The following is a 23226-nucleotide window of genomic DNA, read 5'->3' as shown; positions in this document are numbered from 1 at the left end:
CGAAGACTGTCAAAACCCACAGGATTTGGCCCCTTATATGACAGAAACCCATGAATTGCTAGCTGTTCCTGATGAAGCCTTCGGTTACCAGAAAAACACCAAAGGAGAATGAGAGGTATTGATGAGTTGGAAAGGACTACCGCCTCATGAGGCTACGTGGGAGAAATATGATGATTTTCAGCCGTCATTTCCAAATTACCACCTTGAGGACAAGGTGAAATTGGAGGGGGTATGTAATGTTAGACCTCCAATTATCCATCAATACCAAAGGAGAAAGAAAGATGGAAATAAAAAGTAATAAGGAAAATAGAAAATACGTGGGAGTTAGTTGTTAGGAGGACCACCTGGTCGGTTAGAGTTAGTTACGTTAAGGGAGGACCACAAGAGGATTATAAGTAGTTAGAAGAGAGAGAAAGGGGAATGATTCATTCTGGAAAATAGTAGAGACTGGGCTCTAGAGAGAGTTTCGGTGAGAGGGATGAATTACATACTGTAATTCATTTGTTTGTTTTTCTTTGTTATTGTAATCAACAAACATTTTGAATTCAATAAAGTGATACATACCCTTTGAGGTTTGTGTTGGAATTGAGGTCCATCAGACTATCATAACCATCTAGTAAATATTATTTTGTATTCTAAGCTAACTACCATCAACACTGCTCCAAAACTCTAATTTATTACAATATTAACTATTTGTTACCGTTTTTACTAGTTTACGTTGATCAATTTTTTTTATTCTTTGATACAGAATCAATTAGCTTACACTATTTTTTTTATTTATTTCTCAAACTAAAATAACTTACCCCTCAAACACATGCTTATTATAACTCAAATTAAAATAATCTACACCCAAACATAAACAATTACCACCCAACTATAATCACCTAGGAATATAATAATCAACTCCTTGCATTATACACTCCCAAAGTTTTTAAGAAAGTTTAAAAGATCCCTGCCATAATTTTTTTTTTCAAAATTATCTCATCCCTCCAAAATTAGTTTTTAAACATATTTGTGTAATATAATTATATAAAATATAAATAAAAATAGTTCGGAGAACTTTTAAACCTATTCTTAAAAACTTGAGGACTAATGAGGTACAACTTAAAAACTCAACGACCAAATATATCTATTCCTCAAAATCGAGGACTAAAAATATAGTTTGCCCTTGAGTGATTTTTTTTTTTCAAAAAAGATTCAGCACACAAAAAAACAACAATATTTTCCAACTGCTTTTCATACTTTTAAAGACCTAAAGCTACTACAAAATTGGTCTAAAGACAAAAGGAAGGTTGGTGTATTACCAAGTCTTAGACTTCGTCACTTGTATTCATGCGCAAGCAGAATGTGCTGCATCATCACTTTAATAGAAAGGATGTGGTGTACCTCAGAAGTCAGAATAGGCATTCTCCAAATCCAGAACTGAGCTCCGTAGATGCCCAAACCAAGATAAATCCAGAGTTAATGTAGAAAGTGACATCGGAATCGTCGGGACTCCTCCACACTCTAGGAAATGAGATAATGGCTGAATTTGACAACAAAGATACAGTTATCTGTTGGGAGAAAAAATGTGAAAGGTAAAAAGCGGCATTGTTATCGGTCACCTAAAAATAAAATGATAATGCGTTATGAAGCTGAATATTAATGGAGAGAGTATAATAGGGATACCAAAAATTGAAAGAATGTAGATATTATTATTACATGGAAGCTGCTAATAGTTGCACAGTGAAGACTGCAGTTTACATAGGCAATAAATGGGCAAAATGGTAACATGCGATGTGCTAATGAAGAACAAATCAGTGAACATAAAAAACAGAGTCGAACAATCATTTATACAATTAGCGAGGTAGCAGACGCCAGGTGACTGTCATGTTCTAAGCTACTAAGGCTTTTCATCTGGGCATGCTGCACCCTTTGAACTTATCAAACCATGTATGGGGGCAGAGATTCAGAGAAACTTAAAGCAGAGGATGAGGATCTATCTTTTTCTCGACTCTACAGACTACATTCTGGTTGATTCTTTAACTACAAGCATTTCAGTCTTGGTAAATGTTATGGATGGCCGTAGTGATGCTTTTACAATCAAAATCGATGGTCTTTATCCAGTTCTCAAAATCTCCAATTTCCTACAAAATAAACACATCAAATTAGTATGAATAACATATCAGAACGGTGATTGAAAAGATATATGACGAAATTAGTATGAAACGCAAAGGGGAATATGACGAAATCATGAATGAAAGGAAATCAGAGTGCCTTTCCTATCCTACTTTTTCAAGATTATGATTTTCTTTTTTTTTTCTTTTTTGTGGTAAAGACATCTTCTAATGATCAATGAAATCAGGGAAGAATCACCAGTGATTACATAGATAAGCTATAATGAACGAAATGACGCTTAGTTCTGTAAAAGCAGTAGATAATATTAGAGACTTTGTAAATAAGTTGTAATGTAACGCCCAACATTTTCGGTTTCCTTTGTTATTTTGGACCACTAATAATATTAATCCTAAGTGTGTTTATTATTGGTATTAAACTAAAGTTTTTATGGTTTAATTATGAAGTTAGGGGGGTGAAATAAATTATTGGCTTAACAAATAAATGGCCTTGGAAAGGGTCAAAAGTGGTTATTGGAGGAGAGAGGAAAGAGGGTTTTAAAGATTCTTTTATTATTTTTATTATTTTTATTTCTTTTAAAAAGAGGCCTTGGGACTCGTGCGTAAAGAGGAAGAGGAAAATTTTCAAAGAAAGAAAAAGGGAGAAAAAAAAAAATTTTCCTTTTGAAACCCTAGCCGCCGCACGCCGCCGCCGCCGCCGCCGCCGCCGCCGCCGCCGCGAACCCGAGCCGCCAAGCATCCTTCTCTGTTCAGCAGCGCAGCCGAGCCGCAATCGCGACCGAGCCGTCGCCGAGTTTCCAGCCGCGCCGGGAGATCGTCCAAGCCGATCTGCGCAGCCGAGCGCCCGTCGGACGCCGAAGCCGAGTCGAAGCCGCCTCCGTGCGTCCGCAGCCAACCCGTCAGCCAGCCGAGGCGCGCCGCTCCGATCCGACGCAAGCGCAGCCGAAACGCCAGTCGTAGCCGTCGCCGAGCGAAGCCGCGGTAGCCGGACCACCAGCAGCCGCCGCGCCACCCGAGATCCGGAAGCCGAAGCCTCGCGCGCAAAGGTCCGACCGAAGACCCGCCCCGCGACCCGAACCGACGCGCGCCACCCTCCGGAAACCCGACCCGCGCCCGCGTGCACCCGTGCGTGAGCCGCGCCCGCGTGTGAAGCCGCGCCCGCGTGTGAAGCCGCGCCGCGCGCTTTTGTGTAGCCGAGCCGCGTCTCCCTGTTGCAAGCCGAGCCGCGTCTCCCCCTGTTGCAAGCCGAGCCGCACGCGAAATCCCTGTACCGAGCCGAGCCGCGTCTGCCCAAGCCGAGCCGGTCCTGTCTTCTTCCAGCCGAGCCGCCAGGACTAAATTGGCTCCATCCACCTATATTTTGGTAAGCTAATTAATTATTGTGGTTTTTCCGGTAAGACTCCATGCTCGGACGTTAGTTAAATTAATTTGGATCTAAATTATATTATTTTCCTCAAGGGACGTCTTGGACCAAGAAATTACTGCAGCGCGGGATTTCCTTCAGTAGGGGCTCGAGCACTGCAACCTCCTTCTAGGGTAAGTTAAATTCAATTGAGTCTCGAACCGTTGGTCGTTGGCGACCTGTTTACGAATTTTGACTTATTAAACAGTTATGACTTCGTCGCTTGGAAAGCGTACTGCCTCGCGGTTAGGACTCGACAAGTAGATCTCCAGGTAAGAGATTCTACTACTAGTTTCATGTTTGAAGTATGAGACTGTGTATGCCCTATGTTGCATATTGAGAATTTGACAGTATGATGCCTGAAATAAATGTTAGTATGATGCAAATGACGATATAGTTGTGCTATAGCCTGTTATGCGTGGCAAGATTTATTATGGTTACGACGAATGTCGGGGCGGAGAGTGTAGAAATGATTTATGTGACATGTTATATGCTGATGCCATGTGTATGTATACTGCAAATTAGGGTACCTGTTAGCTTGATTCTGTTAGAGTCGTACCTGCATGGGTGTCCTTCGGGATCACCACCTATTGAGGACTGTGTGGTCCGACGGGACGCCAGTCTAGCATGATATAGACATGACTCGAGTGACTCGACGGGGTCCTCGCATCCCGACTGTCCTAGGTGTCCCCGGGCACCGAAGACCAGAGTTACGTTCCTACGGGAGCGCATGATTGCACGTGTTCGGGAACGTGCCAGAGATTGGGTACCAGTTATCAGGACTCTAACAGGAAGTTAACAGGCACCTAGTGGGACTAGTAGTGGGTCCCTTACTGAGTATTTTTATACTCATTCTCTCCACTTTATGTTTTCAGGTAGAGGACGAGGCAAAGGCAAGGGCAAGCTGGCGAGCGACCCGAAGTGAGACCGAGGAGGGCCATAGGGACTACCGCTTCCGCTTATTTCTTATTTCAGATTTTAGCATTTGAGTTTGAGTACTTTTTATTTTTCACTATCTTTTATGTAGATAGGGCCCGAGTAGGATTTCAGAACGTTTTTACATTTTTGCATGACTACCTTGTTTATGTTTTTATAAATGAATTTCTTGAACCGTATGCTTTTAATAAAATTTTTAGACTTAAACCACTTGTTCTATATTTAGTAATGACTTCGATTCAGCATAAGGAGTTGGGTCGTTACAGTTGGTATCAGAGCACAGTGTTTTAGGTTCTGTAGACTGACCTACGATGTAAGTCATTTTGTTTGGTTTTACTTCACCCTATGGCTATACGGTCCTTCGGCACTCGCCAGGTATGTCTGAAGCCTTGCTAATGTTAAGATTACAATTTTGCCTGAATAGTCTAAGACCTAGATATAGGGTGTTAAGTTCTTGTGGTGAAAAGTTTGTTGGTGAATTTTAGGGAGAATGCCGCCACGTAGAGGTACACGCCGAGGAGGTGGTAGGGGAGGCAGAGGAGCCGGTCGTGGCCAGCCGGAGGCGCCACCTGTTGCACCGGCAGTCGACCCAAACGCACCGGTCACCCAGGCGGATCTCGCCGCAATGGAGCAGCGTTATCAGGACATGCTGCAAGCCGCTTTGGCGCCTTTCCTTGCCGCCCAGCAGAACCAGGCCGCCCCTGTTCAGGCCGAGGCCGCCCCTGCTCAGGCCCAGGCCGCCCCTGTTCAGGCTCAGGCCGTCGCTCCTCCAGCCCCTGAGGAAGCTCAACCAGTACCAGTTCAACTGTCGGCCGAGGCGAAACACTTACGGGATTTCAGGAAGTATAATCCCAAGACCTTTGACGGATCCATGGACAACCCCACAAAGGCCCAAATGTGGTTGACGTCCATAGAGACTATTTTCCGGTACATGAAGTGCCCAGAAGACCAGAAGGTGCAGTGTGCAGTCTTCTTCTTGGAGGACAGGGGCACCGCCTGGTGGGAGACCGCGGAGAGAATGCTAGGGGGCGATGTAAGCAAAATAACATGGGAGCAGTTCAAGGAGAACTTCTATGCTAAGTTTTTCTCCGCCAATGTGAAGCACGCCAAGCTGCAAGAGTTCCTAAACTTGGAGCAAGGCGACATGACGGTGGAGCAGTACGACGCCGAGTTCGATATGCTGTCCCGCTTTGCTCCCGATATGGTAAGAGATGAGGCTGCCAGGACGGAGAAATTTGTTAGAGGACTCAGGCTAGACCTTCAGGGCATTGTCAGAGCCCTCCGCCCAGCCACGCATGCTGATGCACTACGTATAGCACTGGATTTGAGCCTGCCTGAGAGAGCCGATGCGTCTAAGGCTGCCGGCAGAGGGTCAGCCTTGGGACAGAAGAGAAAGGTTGAGACGCAGCCTGACGTAGCACCGCAGCGAACACTGAGGTCAGGAGGTGTCTTCCAGAGACACCGACGGGAGCTTGCAGCAGCCGGGAGGACTCTGAGAGAGCTACCCGCTTGTACTACCTGCGGGAGAGTCCACGGAGGTCGTTGCTTGGCTGGAAGTGGAGTCTGCTTTAGGTGCAGACAGCCGGGGCACACTGCTGATATGTGTCCTCGGAAACCCTTTGAGACGACACCGCCCCAGCCTTCTGCGGCCCAGCAGGGGAGAGTTTTCGCCACTACCCGGCAGGAGGCCGAGCGAGCTGGCACTATGGTGACAGGTACGCTCCCAATTTTGGGGCACTATGCTTTTGTGCTATTTGACTCTGGGTCATCCCACTCGTTTATATCCTCCGTTTTCGTTCAGCATGTGGGTTTAGAGGTAGAGCCTTTGGGTAGTGTTTTGTCGGTTTCTACTCCATCTGGGGAGGTCCTGTTATCCAAAGAACAAATAAAGGCATGTCGGGTAGAGATAGCGAATCGTATGTTAGACGTGACCTTGCTAGTGTTAGACATGCAGGATTTTGATGTGATACTAGGCATGGATTGGCTATCAGCCAACCATGCAAATATAGACTGTTATGGCAAGGAAGTTGTCTTCAACCCTCCCTCCGAGGCTAGTTTCAAATTCAGGGGGGCAGGCATGGTATGTATACCCAAGGTCATCTCAGCCATGAAGGCTAGTAAACTACTCAGCCAGGGTACTTGGGGTATTTTGGCAAGCGTAGTGGATGTGAGAGAGCCGGAAGTTTCCCTATCTTCCGAACCAGTGGTAAGAGAGTACCCCGACGTTTTTCCAGACGAACTTCCAGGACTTCCGCCTCCCAGAGAAGTAGACTTCGCTATCGAGTTAGAGCCGGGCACTGCCCCAATCTCGAGGGCCCCTTACAGAATGGCTCCAGCCGAACTAAAGGAGTTGAAGGTCCAGTTACAGGAGTTGCTGGACAAAGGCTTCATCCGGCCCAGTGTGTCGCCTTGGGGAGCCCCAGTATTGTTCGTGAAGAAGAAGGATGGGTCAATGCGCCTTTGTATTGACTACCGAGAGCTGAACAAGGTGACAGTCAAAAACCGCTACCCCTTGCCCAGGATTGATGACCTGTTCGATCAGTTGCAGGGAGCCACCGTCTTCTCCAAGATCGACCTGCGATCAGGCTATCACCAGTTGAGGATTAGGGACGGTGACATCCCCAAGACGGCCTTTCGATCGAGGTACGGACATTACGAATTCGTTGTGATGTCTTTCGGCTTGACTAACGCTCCTGCAGTATTCATGGACCTGATGAACAGGGTGTTTAAGGAGTTTCTAGACTCGTTCGTCATAGTCTTCATTGACGACATCCTCATTTACTCAAAAACTGAGGCTGAGCACGAGGAGCACTTACACCAAGTTTTGGAGACCCTTCGAGCCAACAAGTTGTATGCCAAGTTCTCCAAGTGTGAATTCTGGTTAAGGAAGGTGACGTTTCTTGGCCACGTGGTTTCCAGTGAGGGAGTTTCAGTAGATCCCGCAAAGATTGAAGCGGTGACCAACTGGACCCGACCGTCCACGGTTAGTGAAATTCGAAGTTTTCTGGGCTTGGCAGGTTACTACAGGAGGTTCGTGGAAGACTTCTCACGTATAGCCAGCCCGTTGACCCAGTTGACCAAGAAGGGAACCCCTTTTGTCTGGAGCCCAGCTTGCGAGAGGAGCTTTCAGGAGCTCAAACAGAAGCTAGTGACTGCACCGGTCCTGACAGTGCCCGATGGTTCGGGAAACTTTGTAATCTATAGTGACGCCTCCAAGAAGGGACTAGGTTGTGTCCTGATGCAGCAGGGTAAGGTAGTTGCTTATGCCTCCCGCCAGTTGAAGATCCATGAGCAGAACTACCCTACCCATGACTTGGAGTTGGCAGCTGTAGTCTTTGCACTGAAGATATGGAGGCACTATCTGTACGGTGAGAAGATTCAGATTTACACCGATCATAAGAGCCTGAAGTACTTCTTCACCCAGAAGGAGTTGAACATGAGGCAGAGGAGGTGGCTTGAGTTGGTGAAAGACTACGACTGCGAGATCCTATACCACCCAGGTAAAGCGAATGTAGTGGCTGATGCGCTAAGTAGGAAAGTTGCACATTCAGCAGCGCTAATCACCAAGCAGACCCCCTTACTCAGGGACTTTGAGAGGGCAGAGATTGCAGTCTCAGTAGGTGAGGTTACCGCACAGTTGGCTCAGTTGACAGTTCAGCCAACCTTGAGGCAAAAGATCATTGCTGCTCAGCTGAATGATCCTTATTTGGCAGAGAAGCGTCGCGTGGTAGAGACAGAGCAAGGTGAAGGCTTCTCCATATCCTCTGACGATGGCCTTATGTTTGAAGGACGCCTGTGTGTGCCGGAAGACAGCGCAGTTAAGACGGAGCTTTTGACTGAGGCTCACAGTTCCCCGTTTACCATGCACCCTGGGAGTACGAAGATGTACCAGGACTTAAGGAGTGTCTATTGGTGGAGGGGCATGAAGAGGGATGTGGCAGACTTTGTCAGTAGATGCTTGGTGTGCCAGCAGGTGAAGGCACCTAGGCAGCATCCAGCAGGGTTGTTGCAACCCTTGAGTGTGCCAGGGTGGAAGTGGGAGAGTGTGTCGATGGATTTTATTACGGGACTGCCCAAGACCCTAAGGGGCTACACGGTGATCTGGGTCGTGGTCGACAGACTCACGAAGTCGGCCCATTTCGTGCCAGGGAAATCCACTTACACTGCCAGTAAGTGGGGGCAGCTATATATGACAGAGATTGTGAGACTACATGGAGTACCCGTATCCATCATTTCAGACAGAGACGCCCGTTTCACATCGAAGTTCTGGAAAGGACTTCAAATTGCATTAGGTACAAGGTTGGACTTCAGCACGGCATTCCACCCTCAGACTGATGGTCAGACAGAGAGATTGAACCAGATTTTAGAAGACATGCTGCGAGCCTGCGTACTAGAGTTTTCAGGAAGTTGGGACTCCCATCTGCATCTGATGGAGTTTGCCTATAACAACAGCTACCAGGCTACTATCGGTATGGCACCGTTCGAGGCTCTGTATGGCAAGTGCTGTAGATCCCCTGTCTGCTGGGGCGAGGTTGGAGAGCAGAGGATGCTAGGCCCCGAATTAGTGCAGACGACCAACGCAGCCATACAGAAGATCCGAGCTCGTATGCTGACAGCCCAGAGCAGACAGAAGAGTTACGCTGATGTACGACGTAAGGACCTCGAGTTTAAAGTGGGAGATATGGTCTTTCTGAAGGTAGTGCCTATGAAGGGTGTTCTGAGGTTCGCGAAGAAGGGGAAGCTGAGCCCACGCTTCGTAGGGCCGTTCGAGATATTGGAGCGGATTGGCCCCGTGGCTTACCGCTTGGCGCTACCCCCATCGTTTGCTGCAGTGCACGACGTATTCCATATCTCCATGCTGAGGAAATATGTCGCAGACCCAACACATGTGGTGGACTTCGAGCCACTGCAGGTTAGCGAGAACCTGAGCTACGAGGAGCAGCCTGTCGAGGTCCTGGCAAGGGAGGTCAAGAAGCTTCGCAGTCGAGAAATCCCACTGGTTAAAATCCTTTGGCAAAACCATGGAGTGGAAGAGGCAACGTGGGAGAAAGAAGAGGATATGAGAGCCCAGCACCCCGAGCTGTTCGAGGATTAGAACTTTCGAGGACGAAAGTTTTTTTTTTTGGAGGGAAGATTGTAACGCCCAACATTTTCGGTTTCCTTTGTTATTTTGGACCACTAATAATATTAATCCTAAGTGTGTTTATTATTGGTATTAAACTAAAGTTTTTATGGTTTAATTATGAAGTTAGGGGGGTGAAATAAATTATTGGCTTAACAAATAAATGGCCTTGGAAAGGGTCAAAAGTGGTTATTGGAGGAGAGAGGAAAGAGGGTTTTAAAGATTCTTTTATTATTTTTATTATTTTTATTTCTTTTAAAAAGAGGCCTTGGGACTCGTGCGTAAAGAGGAAGAGGAAAATTTTCAAAGAAAGAAAAAGGGAGAAAAAAAAAAATTTTCCTTTTGAAACCCTAGCCGCCGCACGCCGCCGCCGCCGCCGCCGCCGCCGCCGCCGCCGCCGCGAACCCGAGCCGCCAAGCATCCTTCTCTGTTCAGCAGCGCAGCCGAGCCGCAATCGCGACCGAGCCGTCGCCGAGTTTCCAGCCGCGCCGGGAGATCGTCCAAGCCGATCTGCGCAGCCGAGCGCCCGTCGGACGCCGAAGCCGAGTCGAAGCCGCCTCCGTGCGTCCGCAGCCAACCCGTCAGCCAGCCGAGGCGCGCCGCTCCGATCCGACGCAAGCGCAGCCGAAACGCCAGTCGTAGCCGTCGCCGAGCGAAGCCGCGGTAGCCGGACCACCAGCAGCCGCCGCGCCACCCGAGATCCGGAAGCCGAAGCCTCGCGCGCAAAGGTCCGACCGAAGACCCGCCCCGCGACCCGAACCGACGCGCGCCACCCTCCGGAAACCCGACCCGCGCCCGCGTGCACCCGTGCGTGAGCCGCGCCCGCGTGTGAAGCCGCGCCCGCGTGTGAAGCCGCGCCGCGCGCTTTTGTGTAGCCGAGCCGCGTCTCCCTGTTGCAAGCCGAGCCGCGTCTCCCCCTGTTGCAAGCCGAGCCGCACGCGAAATCCCTGTACCGAGCCGAGCCGCGTCTGCCCAAGCCGAGCCGGTCCTGTCTTCTTCCAGCCGAGCCGCCAGGACTAAATTGGCTCCATCCACCTATATTTTGGTAAGCTAATTAATTATTGTGGTTTTTCCGGTAAGACTCCATGCTCGGACGTTAGTTAAATTAATTTGGATCTAAATTATATTATTTTCCTCAAGGGACGTCTTGGACCAAGAAATTACTGCAGCGCGGGATTTCCTTCAGTAGGGGCTCGAGCACTGCAACCTCCTTCTAGGGTAAGTTAAATTCAATTGAGTCTCGAACCGTTGGTCGTTGGCGACCTGTTTACGAATTTTGACTTATTAAACAGTTATGACTTCGTCGCTTGGAAAGCGTACTGCCTCGCGGTTAGGACTCGACAAGTAGATCTCCAGGTAAGAGATTCTACTACTAGTTTCATGTTTGAAGTATGAGACTGTGTATGCCCTATGTTGCATATTGAGAGTTTGACAGTATGATGCCTGAAATAAATGTTAGTATGATGCAAATGACGATATAGTTGTGCTATAGCCTGTTATGCGTGGCAAGATTTATTATGGTTACGACGAATGTCGGGGCGGAGAGTGTAGAAATGATTTATGTGACATGTTATATGCTGATGCCATGTGTATGTATACTGCAAATTAGGGTACCTGTTAGCTTGATTCTGTTAGAGTCGTACCTGCATGGGTGTCCTTCGGGATCACCACCTATTGAGGACTGTGTGGTCCGACGGGACGCCAGTCTAGCATGATATAGACATGACTCGAGTGACTCGACGGGGTCCTCGCATCCCGACTGTCCTAGGTGTCCCCGGGCACCGAAGACCAGAGTTACGTTCCTACGGGAGCGCATGATTGCACGTGTTCGGGAACGTGCCAGAGATTGGGTACCAGTTATCAGGACTCTAACAGGAAGTTAACAGGCACCTAGTGGGACTAGTAGTGGGTCCCTTACTGAGTATTTTTATACTCATTCTCTCCACTTTATGTTTTCAGGTAGAGGACGAGGCAAAGGCAAGGGCAAGCTGGCGAGCGACCCGAAGTGAGACCGAGGAGGGCCATAGGGACTACCGCTTCCGCTTATTTCTTATTTCAGATTTTAGCATTTGAGTTTGAGTACTTTTTATTTTTCACTATCTTTTATGTAGATAGGGCCCGAGTAGGATTTCAGAACGTTTTTACATTTTTGCATGACTACCTTGTTTATGTTTTTATAAATGAATTTCTTGAACCGTATGCTTTTAATAAAATTTTTAGACTTAAACCACTTGTTCTATATTTAGTAATGACTTCGATTCAGCATAAGGAGTTGGGTCGTTACATGTAAATTCTGTTGTAATTTTTGTAGCTTTTTGTTATTTGTTGTAACTGATTTAGTTGGTTATTTGTACATCAGACCCTAGAAATAGGGCTTCTGTGTACTGTATTCAAGTAAGTGGAGTTATTTCTTCTTAATGGAATATTACTCCCATTATTCAACACTTGTTATGGTATCCATAAAACTACTAAAGGAAAAGATATTTGGGGGGAGAGGAATGCTAGAATGTTTAGAGGGACTGAAAGGGACCCTTGTGAGGTTCGGTCTTTGGCGAGATTTCATGTGTCACTTTGGACTCGGTTTCATAACTTTTCTATAACTATACTCTAAGAAACATTTCCCTTAGTTAGAATCCCCCCCCCCCCCCCCCAAGTTGGGTTGTTTTGGTGGGCTATTTTTTTTTTTTTTTGCGATGTATTCTTTCATTTCTTCTCAATGAAAACAATTGTTTCGTAAAATAAAAAAAAAATAAAAAAATGGAGTTTCTTTTAGTTCAAAAATCTTAACTAAGAAACTTCTAGAGTGATTCAAGCGTCAAAACTAATCACAGTCTTAGGTTCTGCAGATGCAAAATACGAAGTTGCTCAATGTTTTACAAAGGTTAAGGTCAAGAAACAATGTGCACAAGCACGGTTAAAACTGTCTAAAATCCTGTGAAAAACCGAGGTTTTTTATATGTATCTCACAAAACAATAAAGGCATGTTAATTTAGATCTGGAAAAATTGAAATTTTCTATATGCATCTGACAAAACAATAAAGGCATGTTAGTGAGCTCAGTTATGATTGTGGAGTCCCTTCTCAATCTGCCTTTCAGAAACAAAGGCCAGTTTCTTTGGCTTTCCAGCATGTATGCGTGTTATGAGTTTTGTAGGATGAGAGAAACAGAAGGGTGTTTAGGAGTCTAGAAAGGGACCCTAGTGAGCTCTAGTCCATCATTCGTTTTCATGTTTCTCTCTAGCCTTCAATTTTGAAGACCTTTTGTGACTATTCTTTAGGATTGATCTTGCATAGTTGGAGTCCCTTCTTGTAGAGGGTAGCCTTCTTCTTTTATGGGTTTGGTTTTTTTGTATGCCCGTATATTTCATTTTTCTCAATGAAAGTGGTTATTCTCATTAAAAAAGTAAAGGCATGTTTGGCCTAAGAAGTAGGAGTTGCAAAGACTCTTTGTTTGGCCCAAAGAATTCTTAAACTCATGGTGAGCAAAATATAAATTACATGACTTGTTGATTTATGTCCTATGGGCCTCATTGCTAAACAACACTCCAGACTTAACAACTACTAAGACTAAACAACTCTACTCTTTGCCCCAAGTGCCCCTGAGAGATTATTTCTATCTTCTTCTAAGAAAAAGGAAAAAGAGAAGAGATTATTTCTTTCCCGGTGCACTATACATTTTCATTTCACTCTCAAATGATGAGACAACATCAAGGCTCCAGGATCATAAGAAATGTTTATTCAGTGATCACAAAGATGGAAGTTAAAGTTTAGTCTTATTTTAGACTTTTGCAGTCTTTCTCTTCTAGATTGAAAGGTGTTTCTTCCAAGTCTATAGCTACCTCCTTGTGTCAACAAAGCGAAGCACAAGTCATTGAAAGCAAACTATCAAAACACAAAACAAAATCTTCTAAACCTAAATGAAAGCGGAGTTGTTTTTATTAGCCTTTTCTTGAATAGTCAAAACTGTTTTCAAGAGTTGTGCTGAGTGGATTGCAAGGCCAACGAAACCTATTCTTTTCTTTTTGAAATCCATGAGTGTCCATTGTCCATACTAACTTCAGTGCACCTCAACTATTCTCTTGGGGCAATCATTTGGCTTTACTACATTTGGTTGCCAACAAAAATTGTAGGGTATTAAATCCTCGAAAGTGGCCACAATGACTTGAATTCATTCCCTCAAATCCCTTTGTTACACCCCACTCATAATTTTAAAATGACTAATAAATAGCTTAAGTTGTCTTAACTCTTAAGTAGCAGACTAGCAAAAAACAAATGCAAATTAGCCCTAACTAAGTTTCAGGAATTGCACCTATCCATATTTCTATTGATACAAGGAGTACAGGGGGGCTGGTTTTGAAGATACTGCTTGGCCACTGAGTCTCCACAACTAACCGTTGCTATGAATTTAACGGACAATGCTTGAACCAAAATGAAGAATATAAATAAGAAAACAGCTCTAACAATACACCAAAAACAAACACAACAGATCAATGTCAAACGGGCCCCAAATTCTAATATAAACAGATGGGGCAGCATGGAAGCCATGGCTAAACATCTAGACTCAACATCAAATGTAGTTACTAAGTAGTATCATATCCATTATCAACAGCGCCCCAATATAATCCCTCAAGTTCAAGTACCATCTCAACATCATTGAATTGGTGGACTCCAATAACGATGCTAAACTCTTCAGTCAGTAATAAGATTAAGCCGGCTTTGATTCGCCCAAAATGCTGAATTCGCATATTCAATTTCAGAGGCACAGCTAAAATGCAGTGTTTTCATGAAATTCAGTAGTAGCTTTCCAAATGAGAACGAACCTTAACGGCAGTGTTCAAAGCGTGAGTGGCGGCAAGCCATTGATCGGTTTGCTTCGTAAATCTTGCAATCGTAGTCGCTAAAGCCCTAATTTCAAGCTCAATCAACTTCTGATTGACAAAAGATTCCTGAACTCCACCATTCACGGTATCGACTAAAAGATCCGAAACGCGTACCGCCTTCTGTATGGCATCTTTCTTCGCCTTCTCTATCGCGATGATTCAGAAGGAGGAGTTAGGATTTAATTTTAAGAAATTTGGAAGTAATCCGAATGTAAAGGCTATGGAGGCGTAAGAGAGAATTAAGGAATTACAGAAAGAGAGCAACTAACCAGAGTTTTCCCTGAGCTTGAGAGAGGCGTACTGATGATCACTGACCATCTGAAGCAATGAAGCTTCCAATCCACCTACATCAGCGCTCAATCTCTCCGTGTCCGATTGAAACTTGCCGCGATTAGGCGGTACGGGGAGGTCCGGCCGTGATTGCCCCGACGAAGATTTCATGGTGTATTCACATACCACGCCCAGCTTCTTATTTCAATTTGTTGGAGTTACCTTTTTATCCAATATTTGTTCAGGACCATGTTTTGGTCGTTTCATTAAATAACTCTATTATTTCTATAATTATCCCCTCTTAATCTATATCTCAAGATATTATATTTAAGATTGTTATGAAATAAAGAACAATAAAACAACCAAAAGAAAGATAGAGAAGAGAGAAAGAAGATAAAACAATTGAACTCAATTACCTCTATTTATAGGGTTGTGAGAATAATGGTTACAAAATCAAACATAAATAGGGGATAAAAAAGTCATGTAAATTGATGGGAAAAGTTATTGGATGAATTTGTAACCTAAGGAGGTTATCGATATCTAATAATATTTGACTTTAATGTAGAATACTCATAACACTCCCCATTTTAGATGTCCATACTATATAAAATAAATGCCTCTTTAAAACCTTACTAGGAAAAAACCGGGTGGGAAAAATTCCTAGTGAAAGAAAAATAGTACATCATTTTATATCCTTTAATAATTGCCACATTAAAAACATTGTTAGAAAGATCCAATAGGAAAAACCATAATCAAGAAAGAATGCAGTATTTTTTACTCTCCCTCATGAGTACATCACTTGAATTCTTCGAGTTGTCACATATTATTGTTGTGCTTAAGTTTTTTAAATGTCGGAGTTGGTAATTGTCTTTGTAAATAAGTCTGCCAGGTTGCCTTTTGAAGAATTTTGTTGAATATTGATGTCATCATTTGATGCTTTGTCTTCACATAAGAACACTATTGGCTAGTTTTGTACATCATCAATATCGCTGCATGATTTAAAGTAGTTGTTTTGATCTGCTTCATAAGCTGTCATAATATAAAAAATCTTCTATATGTACTAAGTAACTCGTGTAAGATCTAGCTTGCATGGGTTAGATAAATAACCTGCATTTTCATAATCAACTAAATCACAATTAGATCTATTAGAATAAAATAAATTATTGTGAGCTAATAATTCTTAAATTAAACATACATAGTTTAATTCTACTTCAATATTTTTGGAGAAATATTATTTTTTTATGCTACAAAATTACTAAAGATATTACAACAAGTAGTGAATAAACTAGCAAAGATATAAGTGGACTTATTTCTCAAAATTATGATTTTTCAAGACCTTAAGTTCTTCATCATCATTTTGATACCAGATGATATAATTTTTTTTCTCACATGGCCAAGTGAATGAACCACCCTAGAAAAGTTCAATGATATAACTAGTCCAATTTCATTTGCTTTATGCTTTAATTGCAAGTTAAGACAAAACATATAATCTCAAATTCTTTTTAGAGAAATTCTATTGTCTTTGAAATCTCTTTAGAAGTAACTACTCAAATCATCAAATTGGACAAATATGGGTTATTTTTATTCCCATGTATCAACAAAAGTGTAATAAGAGATGATGATATTCGTCTGAAATATTTTATAACTTTCTTATTATCGAATCATATGATTTTATAACCTTTAATCCTTCAGGGATAGAATTATTAATAAATAAATGTATAATGACTACATCCATAAGGTGTATCTTAAGCTTTGCATACACACTAAGATATGTTAGATATCTCATGGTATTATATCCACCATAGGAGAATATATAATTCTCATATAACCAATAATAGTTCTTTGCGATAATTATTACGAAACTTGTCCCACTTTCTATTTGTTTTTCTTACAAATACTTTACTTGTATTCTGCATGTTCGACATTTTCTAAATGTCTAACTAGTTCTTATGATTTGAAATATAAGTTTATTTTGATTGGATTGTTTCTTTTCACATAAGTCAATCCTTTTTGTGCTGTCGCGACATTGTTCAATATGTCACTAGAAGAAATATAGGCTTTAATGTCGGTTGAGAAAAATGAAAAATGAACATTAATGTCGGTTTTGAAAAGACGGATGTTTAAACCTACATTAAAGGTCCTCCCTTTTGAAAATCGACATTAATGCTCTATTTTAATTTTAATAATTTTATTTTGTAAAAAACTAATAATTTATCTCTCATACTTTACTCTTTCGATCTTCTCCTCAATCAATTACTTCGCGGTTCGCGCAAACCCTTTCTTCTCCAAATGGGATCCACCCATTTCTTCTTCGAATAACCATCGCCCTTTTCTTCTCCGAATAACCATCGCTACCACCATTGTGCTCGTCGTCATCAATTTGCTTGCCACCACCATTGTCGTTGTGCTCGCCCACCCTTCTAAACAATTTCGCCTACATTTCCCTCCTTCCAAACAAACTCGTCCGCGTCTCCCTCTCACATTCTCACCCCAGACTATTGATTCCGCTTCTACCTTTAATACTCACAGCTTCTGCATCCACCTTCTAAACAAAATCGCCCACGTCTCCCTCTTACATTCTCACCGTTGCTGTTGGTGAAATCACAGTTGCTGGGATTTTCACCGTGCTATTCAAGCTATAAATACATTCCGTGATGACGTCCCTACTCGACGCTAACATCTAACTCCAGCGGTGGCGGCGAAAGCTTCACTGCAACGGTAATTTCCATCTTCTTTCAAGTGGTCACGATTTTTTTAATTTGGGGTTTAAGCTAAAATGTTTATTTTACTTCGATTTAAACTGCAAACCACCCATCAATCTCAAAATTCAACGCTCGTTGTTTCAGTATTTGAGTACCTGTGGACATGATTTTCATTGATTTACAGCTATGTTGTTATCTTGCGTTTAGTGGTTCGGTTATTTCATTATGATGGGGACTGGGTTTGGGTTTTGTTAGTGTTTGGGAGGGATCTTTTTTTGGAGGGCTTTCTGTAAGTTTTTAGTTCCTTTTTTGATAAGCAATAAAATAACACAAAGTTCGTTCATCTTGGTGCGGTTCCATTATGCATTTGTTGGACTTGTGGCTTTTTGTAGAAGAGTTATTGGGATAAAGAGGTTCATTTAGTAATTTGTTTCTGGCAATCCAATTCCCTTGGAATACCTTGTCTTAGTTATGGTATTCATGATTGTTATAAACCAATGATAGTTCTTTTCCTATGATGGTTTGGTTGGACATGCTAGTTTTATGGAAATAACTTTTTTGGAAATTAGGATGCATAAAATTTGAATTCGCGAGGCTTCTTTGTTATTTTGATCCTGTGGAATATGATCATTCCTTTACTTCAAACAAATAATATATTTAGCGTTACCCTGTAGTTAATTTATTTATATACATGTATTCTGTCATGTAAATTCTACAGGGAAGAGAAACAAGAAGAAGAGCCAGAAATTACTCATAGGGTTTTGTTGGATGTTGATATTGAAGAACAGAGATTAGGTAAACTCCTTTTGCCTACACTTTACTTTGTTCCTACGTGTAGAATTATTGTCAATTGGTAAGACCATGTACAGGTCTTCTCTTGTGAGTATAACTGGATTTGAACTTGAGCCATGACAGTTCACATTTTATGAAGTTTTTTTTCATCATGCTGAAAATTTTGGAAGCAAAATTAATGAGGAAAAACTAATACACCTTGAATTATTATATTGTTGTACTGCTATCAAATTAGTTGGTTAACACAAATGATAATTTATTGAATAGAACTTCTAAAAAACTTGTCGTCTTATTTAATTCTATTTAAGAAGCCAGACATGAGAGAACATCTCTCACTTCAGGAGCAGTTAGTTGTTCTTAAATTTTGGGTTTAAAGGAAAATTCAAAGGGAACTATGGCATTTTGATATGAACTTTTTTAAATATTTAGGTTGTGAGTTTTTGCGTCATATGTTTGTTCATCATCCTTTGTCGTTTTTGATATATTATTAAAGAGATTTAGAGATTGTTTGAAGCGTTGAGTTGAGATAGGATGTCAGAAGTTCATATGTATGTGGAGTTTGTCATATGTCTGTGTTTGGGATGCAAAGTTGTTTTGTTTCATTGAATTGTTTATTGGTTTGATAAGTTTTAGAATAAGAAGCCTTTTTTATTTTTCTATTTTTATTCCTTCAAATTTTTTTACTCTGTTTTTTTTGTTCTAATTTCTTCTTCACATCATTCAATTGTTTATTGGTTTAATTCCTTCAGATTTTTTCTCTGTTAAAGTGTGAAGCGGTTTTTGGGGAAGTTTCTGTTTGGCTGTCAAGGAAGAAAAATCACAAGATTTTTCTTTGTGGTTTTCGTGTTGGTAGACAAAAGAAGTTAAATGTAAGTTGTGTAATGTTCATGTTTGTTATAAAGTTTTTTTAGTGTTTTTAGGGATTTATTATCATGTTGCATGGCAAGTGGTGGGGTATGGTTCCATGAAGTTCTTATATATATTGTCTCAGACTCTATGCATTATATTGTATCGATCCCATAGTTGAGTTTTCATTCATATACTCTTTTTCTTCCCTTAATATTCTATATAAACACATGACTTATTGCACTTGGAATGAAGTTCAATGAAAAGCTATACATATAAAAGAAGCAAATTTATCATTCTTCTCCCATGCAGGGTTTAATTAATAGAAGTTAAGCAGATTTTTTTTAGTTAGAAACAGAATGAAGAAACATAATAAATAGAACAAAATCTTCAATCAAGAGCCAAGATCCATCAAATTATGTAACAAAAGTATAGTAAATTTAACATTAATTACAATATAAACCTAAATCAACAGAAACAGGGGTCTTAAGAATTATACATTTAACAAATAAAAAATAATTAATAAAAACAAATGAAATTCTAAAAATTAAGAAAACAAAGAAGAAGGGTAAAAGCTAACTTATGGTTATGGTGTGATATTTAGTAGGTAGCGAGACTCCGATCAAAACGTTACCACAATTTTAATGAGCAAGTTCATGATTCCAACTCACGAACTCTTCTTCATGACTCGGACTGAGCTTGTGTTTTGTCTTTGTAGATGGTTTTAATTTGAGATTTGCTTGTTAGTTGATTGAGTGATACAATTGTGAGTTTTGTAGTTGTTTGAGTGTATAATATAGAACCTTTTGGTTTGGGTTATATAGAACTTGTTAGTTTTTGGAATGTGGGTAAGAGTTTAAGTTTACTTAATTTCGTTGTTTTCTCAACTTTTTTTTGTAGATTAAATTACATCTTATATAATATGGATAAGTCGTGGATGAAAAAGAATAGAATGTCAACTGAGTATGCTTTTGGGGTTGAGATATTTATTAAAAATGGGTTGAAACATTCGAAGACATCGAACGTCATGGCCTGTCCTTGTTTAAAGTGCATGCATGCAGAAACTTTAGATGTGAATACAATTAGAGATCACTTGTTTTTTAACAGCATCGATCAGAGTTATGAATAATGGATTTTTCATGGTGAATCATTACCAATAAAGAGAAACAATGAAAGTGTCTTTAGTAGTGTAAGAGAAGAAATTGACGAGGACTATGTTGATGACACAATTGGAATTTTTGAGGCAGCCACTACTACAAAACTGGGCTTACTTGACGCTTTTTAACTGTCAAGTATTGATTTACTTGACTCTTTTCAATGTGTCAATTAATCCAGTGTCTAGAATAAGGGATGTTTACTTGACAGTTTCTAAGTGTCAAATATAATTATACTTGACATTGAAAAAACGAATTATACTTGACAGTTTTTATGTGTAAACTAATCTAGTGTCAAAATAAGGGAGTTTTATTTTTGACAGGTTTTACACGTCAATGGAAATTATATTTGACAATTTATAGGTATCAAGTACATAAGATTTGTTCAAATAAAAAATTATATATTTTAAAATATCCATATATTTTATAATTCAGCTGTTTTGAAGTCCAATAATATTAAAATACACATCAATTGAAAATTGGAAATTAACTCAAACTTTCCATTAAAGAAATTGTATATATATCAATGAACGATATACATGTCTAAGCTACAATATGAACCTTTTTCTTGTTTAATATAAACAAAATATACATGTCTAAGCTACAATATCAACCTTTTCTTGTTGCAATATCCTTACTTCTTCTCGAATGATTGAGCCCTTGCATTTGCAGTTTCCAACCTCTCCTTTAACTCTTTTATTTCATGCCTCAAAGAAGATACTTCCACATCATAACTCCCAATTTTTGACTTGGCAAGCTGCAGAAGAAACATTTATTTAATAAGAATGATTTATTTTCATCATTGAGATAGAAAGTGATATCCACATGTTGTGATATGACAACACGTAAAAGTTGAAAATGTTGGAAATCACCTTGAAACATGTAGTAATATAACAAAAAATAAAGATATTTCTCATTATAGAAAATCAAGTATTCGAGTGACGAAATAGAATATGCTTCCAAATGATGTGAGTATGGTGGGTGACGAAGGTTTACCTTCTCAGACAAAATATTTGAAGTATTATTTCCATTCTTTTTTTTTTTTTCTTTTCTTTTCTAAGGAAATCTCCTCCTTTGTTTTTATAGACCATTGAGAAGAAGGAGAAGAAGGCAGGATCATGTTTGTGAGAGTGGGGAAGGTGGGAAGAATCGTGAAGAGGGAGAGAAAAAAAATTGTGGCAGTTGTAGAGGGAGTGGTTAAGGGAAAATAGGGAGGAGATGTGAGATTTACTTCTTTTTTCTTGTGTTTTTTTAATAAATAAATAAATTCAAATTCAAATCAACTTAGTTTAATAAAAAATAAAGTAATAAAAAAATATAAAAAATGGCCAAAATATGGTATTTACAAAGTACATGCAACTTTTGTCGAACATATGAAAATATGAGTAAAGTTTTTCGATTCGATCAAATCAAATTGTAAAACTAATAACAAATGTACCTTAGCAAACAATTTCACAATTAACATATATTACATACTTAGTTATCAAATGTTTAAATTCATCTTCTTTCAACTTTATGTTTAAATTCAAGAAACATGAATGATGGTAATGAGAAGATTAATGATGAATACACCAAATAAATATATATACAAAAAAAATCATCAAAATCAAAATACTCACCATGTTTGAACAAAATTCTAAATACCTCCAAAACTATGGAGAGAATTCTAGTAGGTTTTTAACAAGAATCAAAATCAATTTCTACAAAGCCATCAATGTAGTAGAGACTCGTGTTGATAACGTGTTATGAAATAAAGAACAATGAAACAACCAAAGAGAAGAATAGAGAAGAGAGGAAGAAAAGAAGACAATTGAACTCACACTACAAGAAAACGAAGGTTTTTCGATGCCAAAAAAAACGTCGGCATAAAGAACGTCGGGAACAAGTGTATTTTCGACGCTATGAACACTGCGTCGGGAATACACTTTTTCCCGACGCATCAAACACGGGTCGGCCAAAGAGCGTCGGGAATAGGCCAAATTAAATTAAAAATACACCTTATTTCCGACGTCATGCAGAGTGCATCGGGAACGACGTCAGAAATAAGGGATTTTCCTGATGTACCGTAAGACGTCGGGAAAACCTTTTAATGAGCTCGGGAATAATGGTATTCCCGACGCCTTTTAGGGGATTTCCCGACGTCGCGCGACTGCGTCGAAAAATTCCCTTTATAAACGATTCAGTTCTGTATTTCACATAACTGAAACCGAAAGGGGAAAGGGAGGAGAGAACCGCACGTCGAGGCTTCCGTTTCATCGTCATTGTCGTCGCCGCCTTCCGTTCCGTCGTCGTTGCCGTCCTTCGTCACCGTTCCGCCGCCGTCTGCCACCTTAGGTAAGTTTAAATGTAAAGTTTGTTTAGTTTAAATTTATGTTTTGGGATTTTTTTAGGAGAATTGTTTTAGGATTTTCTTTTGGAATAGATTTTTGTTTGTTAAATGTATTTTTGTATAGAATGTGTGTAATTTGTGATTGAATTTAAATTTGAAGGGTTTAGGGTTTATGATTTATAGTTAATTTCAAAATTGAATTGGGGAGGGGGTTATAGTTAAATTGAAATTTGAATGGTTTAAAGTTTAGGGTTTATAGTTAAATCAAAAATTGAATTGAGGGGGGGGGGGGGTTTATAGTTAAGTTGAAAATTGACTTGGGGGTATTGTTAAATTGAAAATTGAATTGGGAGAGTTATGGTTGCATTTAAATTTGAAGGGGGGGGGGGTTTATGTTTTGAATTGAAAATGTAATATGTGTGTTAAGATTTGTTTTGGCTACCTGCAGTTATGGTAGCCTGTTTGTGTTGAATACTTTTATTGTTGATTTGAGATGGCTATCCTGCAGTTATGGTAGCTTTTTTGTTTTGAATTTGTTTCTGTTTGGGATGACTATCCTGCAGTTATGGTAGCCTTTTTTGTTTTAAATTTGCTTCTGTTTGGGATGGTTTCAAGGGGTGGTAGTAGGATAGCTTGAAGTATTTTGTTGTTAATAATTAGGTTTGTGTTGGCTATCCTAC

General features: G+C 40.7%; 1 protein-coding gene and 2 long non-coding RNA genes across 3 annotated transcripts; 2 read left to right on the top strand and 1 right to left on the bottom strand.

Annotated features, from left to right (window-relative positions):
* Positions 1–1674: 1674 nt before the first annotated feature.
* Positions 1675–14985, bottom strand: LOC103501869 (biogenesis of lysosome-related organelles complex 1 subunit 1). Its single transcript, XM_008465593.3, has 3 exons — positions 14723–14985; positions 14394–14599; positions 1675–2126 (listed from the first exon to the last, which is right to left on the bottom strand). The coding sequence occupies exons 1-3, from the start codon at positions 14892–14894 to the stop codon at positions 2037–2039; spliced, it is 468 nt and encodes a 155-aa protein (XP_008463815.2). The 5' UTR covers positions 14895–14985; the 3' UTR covers positions 1675–2036.
* LOC127151694 (uncharacterized) lies at positions 10870–11842 on the top strand. Its single transcript, XR_007824801.1, has 2 exons — positions 10870–10930; positions 11534–11842. It is a non-coding gene; the product is annotated as an uncharacterized LOC127151694 (long non-coding RNA).
* A 2162-nt stretch (positions 14986–17147) lies between the features above and the next one.
* On the top strand, positions 17148–19131 carry LOC127151693 (uncharacterized). Its single transcript, XR_007824800.1, has 3 exons — positions 17148–17441; positions 18144–18220; positions 18967–19131. It is a non-coding gene; the product is annotated as an uncharacterized LOC127151693 (long non-coding RNA).
* Positions 19132–23226: the final 4095 nt, after the last annotated feature.

The sequence above is a fragment of the Cucumis melo genome, chromosome 11, assembly GCF_025177605.1.
Source record: "Cucumis melo cultivar AY chromosome 11, USDA_Cmelo_AY_1.0, whole genome shotgun sequence".
NCBI classification, from domain to species: domain Eukaryota; kingdom Viridiplantae; phylum Streptophyta; class Magnoliopsida; order Cucurbitales; family Cucurbitaceae; genus Cucumis; species Cucumis melo.
Note: the sequence above shows the minus strand (reverse complement) of the source record. Positions and strands in the feature narration are given on the sequence as shown.